Here is a 5,137-nt window from a genome sequence, read left to right on the forward strand (position 1 = left end):
CTCCCCCACTCACCCATTGTACTCTATGCTACTTTCTCCCCATCCCCACCCTCCTCTAGCTTATCTCTCCACGCTTCAGGCTCACTGCCTTTATTCCTGATGAAGGGCTTTTGCCCGAAACGTCGATTTCGAAGCTCCTTGGATGCTGCCTGAACTGCTGTGCTCTTCCAGCACCACTAATCCAGAATTCCTAGCCTCTAACCTGCTCTTCTAGCCACTCTATTTGTAAGACAAATTTTTCAAGGTCGGAAAAAAGTTTTCTTTTGGTCACATACAACTTAACATTGATTGACTAGAATTCCTTTCAATTCCCAAAGAAACCTGAGGGTGTTCATTCTGACTGACGTCATTAGTAGCAAAGTAAGTGTATATGGTAGTTCTGAAAAACTTGGCATCATTTAGATGGAGGATATATTTATGGGCAGCAGATTATGAAATTGAACACATTTTATCAGCGGATATGAATGAGCTAGAGGCAAAGAAATTCAGGGTTGCAGTGGTTGGCAGCCATTGACAATGTAGGCCAACCTGATCCATTGGGAAGGAATCAGTGATTACTCGACATAAAGTTGTTGTTTAGCCATGTCAAGAAAACTAATCTTCTGTCTATACCTGCGGGTACTGCCTCTACTACTGGAACTTTGTGTGCAATCCTTCTGACCTGTGAAATGGCAGGCAGCTGAGGAATAAGCCACTGCTGCTTGTTAGTGTTGCTTACACTTCTCTAGTGCTGTTGGTATTTCTGGTGATGTTGTTCCTGGAATCACTTTATGTCCCTCATCAAAAGGTCCAAGATAGAATTTCAAAAACTGCTACCATACTGCAGTGAAAGCTGACAGAAGGGAAATGCAAATGAAAATTAATAAAGTTCAAGATAACTGATATGATTTCCTACGATTCACAGTGATCATTATTATTTATCATGATATTTTGCTTATGGATATTAAAATTCACATTGAACCATCTATTGCTGCCTTGCTTGCAGGGCATTTTGTTTAGTGGTGGACAGTCCTTCTGTCCTGAAAAACTCCTTTCTTTCTTCATACTCACTGCATGCAATAATTCAGTAGACCTCATTAATAAACTGACTCTTTCTGCATCGTTGTTCTTCCATCATTGTTTTATTTCTGCACTTGAGATCTGGATTGATATGCTGAGGATTATTTATGACATCTATTGTACCATCTAATATAAATAACATCAGACAAGTACATAGCAACAATTTATAATAAATTGTAATTTTTCATCAATGTTCTACCTAACTTCTTTGTATTTTACATGAAAGATCAAAAGAAACCAACATTTTAAATTGGTATTCTGTGATCAAATAAATTATAGAGGTCAGTTATCTCAGTTGGCATGATGACTAGAATAAAACAAACAGTGCACCCATTCTGGCTGTGGTAGTTCCTAGAGTCTCTGCCTCCTTGCCCATACTTGGAGTTGTTATCCTCAAGTTATTCATAACGAATTATCTTTCTCAATTGGAGAGATATTTCTATAGTCCATTGCTGACAATGAGTCCATCACATTACATGAGTTTGTTGAAAAGAGAGGGATGTTATTGCTAATGTTTTTCATGTTGCATTATCAGGGTACACACAAGAATGCTACATTTGAAGAGATTATAACAATTTATACTAAAGGAGAAAAACTGGCAAATCAACTCTGATTAGTTGAGACTTTAACATAGAGAAAGCATGCCTCTTTTCAGAAATGTTCAAGTTCTTTATTGTTGAAAGAATAGTTTCTCCCAAGGTAAGATTCAAAACACTAATATCATCTTTACTGCTGACTAATTAAATTCCCTATTACAGCCCTCAGCTCCCAAGATGAAGATGTGGGTCAGTTTGATGTTCCTGAGCCATTGGAAGAATCAACAACGTCTTTAGTATCATCATCTACCTCATCGTATTCTTCTTTTCCAGTAGATGTTGTAGTTTATGTGAGGGTGCAGGTAAGCAACCAATCGCTTTCACTTGGAATGACTCTAAAGATCGATTATGATTTAAAAATTTGGTAAAATTAAATTTGAATGCATTGTACTTTAATAGCAGAAGATAATAAACTATAGGTGAATTTGTAATCTGTAAGTTAACACCTTGGCCAAAGTAAATCAAGTCATTGGCTCAAGGAAGCATGTAAGTATATTGTGTTATTAAAATAAAGCTTGCCAAAGATCATATAAACACCAATGGCTTCAATTAAGGCATCTCATAAGAATTTAATTTTTTTTAAACTTGTTCCAGATGCTATTTTTATTTATAACTCAACTGGAATTAATACTGTACAATATGAGGATATAATGATTTTGTTATGACAAGGCGATATTCTATGATAGTGACAAAAATAAACGTTTTCTCACCATGTCTGCAGTTGACTACATTTTCCTTTCCACTGTATGGATGGGTGAGGCTACAATCTCACAGTACCATTTTTAGCTATTTAATTGCAGCCAGAGTATCACTTTCAATGGCTTCTCTTCCTATTCTATCAACCTTATTTATGGTAATAATAAAGATCTGTCCTTAGCTGCCCTCTTGTCTAAATGCTATCCCTGATTCTAAGGATGATTATGCTTTGACTTAAACCCTGCAAGTCTTTCCCAGACCCTTTCATCCTTCTACATTAATGTCTATCTACCTCTCAAGCCTTGGTATCACTTTTGTGGCTCAATGTCCAATTTTGTTATATAACGCTCCTGTGAAGTACATTGTTACAATAAGTTTTTGTTGACAAAACTACATTTTGATGGGGATCAAATAGTTTTAGATTTTGCACTATTCAGCTGGAGGAACTGTCTCTTTGGTAGTGGATGTTAGTTATCCAAGCAAGATAGTAATGATGAGGCAGAGTTGAATGCCATTGATGTGCCCCGAGAAATGGATGCTTTTGGATGATATTACCAAGGGCACCACTTTGGTGAGAAGGGGAGAACCAAGAATAGATGGTTGAGGCGGCGGAGAGGGGAAGCTGGAGGTGACACTGCAAGAATAGGAGCCATTGCTGGAGATTCACTTGGCTATAGTTTGAGAAGTGAAAATGGAATGTTGGAGAAGAGACATTGGAGGAGGAGGCGAAGGATGTAATTGACCTTGTTAGAGGTTGCAAACATCAGAGAAGAATGATGAGAGATCTTTAAAACAGTTACATCAGATGTCATTTGCAAATTTGATAGAGTCATAGGCAGGAGTGGAAACCTGATGGGATTCATTCAAACATATATTCTGGGGGAAAAATAGACACAGATTTGGGATTTCATGAACTTTGGACAGGAATGGGAGCTGGAGATGGATTGACCATTTATAGAATGAAGGCTCCACATCATTATGGTTAATGTTACAGATATATTTGAAATGTAATATTGCTTCCCCTGTTCTTCTGCTCTCTCTGTGGCCCTGGTGCTTGAGATTGTCTTCAGTCCCAGTATTGGAAATCTTACCCAGAAAGTGAAATTAAACTTGGGAATAGCTTTTATGTTCTCCCACCAGCAGGTTTGAAGAAAGGGGAAGCAGATTAAATCCAAATGATGACCTGCCTACTGCCAAACTGTCTGCCCATGTCTCCACTGCAGTTTAATTGGGAGGGGAATGGGGCGGAAACACCTGCTTGCAAATTGAGGTGATTAACACTGGCAGGAGAGACTCATCCCTGCACAGGCTTGCTAATGTTGGGCTGGGAAGAGTGCATCAGCGGGCTCCCCACAAGCTGTAAGCCCACCCCTCCTTCCAGATTCCCCTTTTCTATAGTCTCTCAAATCTGCCCCACCCCACCTCACCGGTCTCTCTCTGAGCATTTTTTTTTACTATCCCAAAACACCTAAAAAAGTTCTAGTCTAACACTAAACACCTTCTCAAGCCTCAAGTGCAATACCTACAATGGCAATGTTCACGCTTGCACTACCAGTGTTTGAGAACTGCCATGAGGGATGGAAATCTGATCTATTATAAGTGATTGGTTCTTGCACTGGGTAAGCTCCTGAAAGGCATTTTAGACAGGGTAGGGGTTAGGGGCAGTGACCACTGCACCTTGTATAACTTACCCCTTGGCTTTTTCACCAAGTTCTTAGGAGTACAGTTTAAACAATCCAATATGGAATTTATGAATTATGGTGAGCTTTAAAGAGCAGGAATAACTTAATTTTATTTTCACTTTTTTTTGGCATTCAGTTAAAATGCTGAATTAGATGTTGAGTGAGCTGAGGATGTATAATAAGAGGACTGATTTGTGCTGAGGTTAGAGGGGGTAACTGTTTCTATGGATAGTTAGGAAGCACTTTGCTGAGCACAAACCATATAGACAGATGAATAATAACCTGCACGTTTGACCCCATGTTGTGGTAATAATGATGGTGGAGCTGTCAGTATTTGCCATCATTATTCATATGAAAATGAGAGCAATTTTTGGAACCTATATAGATGCAGTTAAACCTGAAAATCTTGAAGTGATTGTCAATTATTTTATGCTTCTCTAGAGGGTACTCTGTTGAAATTCCCCAGCTCCCATGTACCCAGAATATAATCAGTGGGAACTGATCAGATCTTATGTTCTTGGTTTTGCTCCTTGAAGTTTCCACTTTGGTACATGAGGTGTAACTGCCTTTTTAATGGTATACTATGCTCAAACTGCCATTTTTATTGCCTTCATGGGATGTGGGCATTGCTGGGAAGGCAAGCCTTTGTTGTCCCTATCTAATTATTCTTGAACCGAATGGCTTATTCAGTCAATCCAGAAGGCAGTTAAAAGCTAATCACGTTACTGTGGACTGTAGTTGAAACTTTATTGCTGGAACAGCACAGCAGGTCAGGCAGCATCCAGGGAACAGGAGATTCGACGTTTCGGGCACAGGCCCTTCTTCAGGAATGAGCAGAGAGTGTTCAGCAGGAGAAGATAAAAGGTAGGGAGGAGGGACTTGGAGGAGGGGAGTTGGAAATGTGATAGGTCTGGGGTGTGCAGTGAGAGAGGGACTCACTGAAATCTTTGTAGAGAGAGGCAGAGAGCTTCTTCAAGGAAGGCATCCTTGTAAGAGGATTCGCAGTAGGTTGAAATCTTCGAGGAGAAAGTGAGATCTGCAGATGCTGGAGATCAAAGTTGAAACTTTATTGCTGGAACAGCACAGCAGGTCAGGCAGCATCCA

General features: G+C 39.5%; 1 protein-coding gene across 11 annotated transcripts in view; it reads left to right on the forward strand.

Annotated features, from left to right (window-relative positions):
- The window catches only part of kiaa1109 (KIAA1109 ortholog), a 420,067-nt gene that overhangs the window by 367,510 nt on the left and 47,420 nt on the right, over positions 1 to 5,137 (forward strand). For all 11 annotated transcript variants that reach the window (XM_043674034.1, XM_043674040.1, XM_043674039.1 and 8 more), the window contains one exon: positions 1,818 to 1,957. In XM_043674034.1, the coding sequence (XP_043529969.1) occupies positions 1,818 to 1,957 (140 nt within the window). The remainder of the gene's footprint in view (positions 1 to 1,817; positions 1,958 to 5,137) is intronic.

Source organism: Chiloscyllium plagiosum, chromosome 32, assembly GCF_004010195.1.
Source record: "Chiloscyllium plagiosum isolate BGI_BamShark_2017 chromosome 32, ASM401019v2, whole genome shotgun sequence".
Lineage (NCBI taxonomy): Eukaryota > Metazoa > Chordata > Chondrichthyes > Orectolobiformes > Hemiscylliidae > Chiloscyllium > Chiloscyllium plagiosum.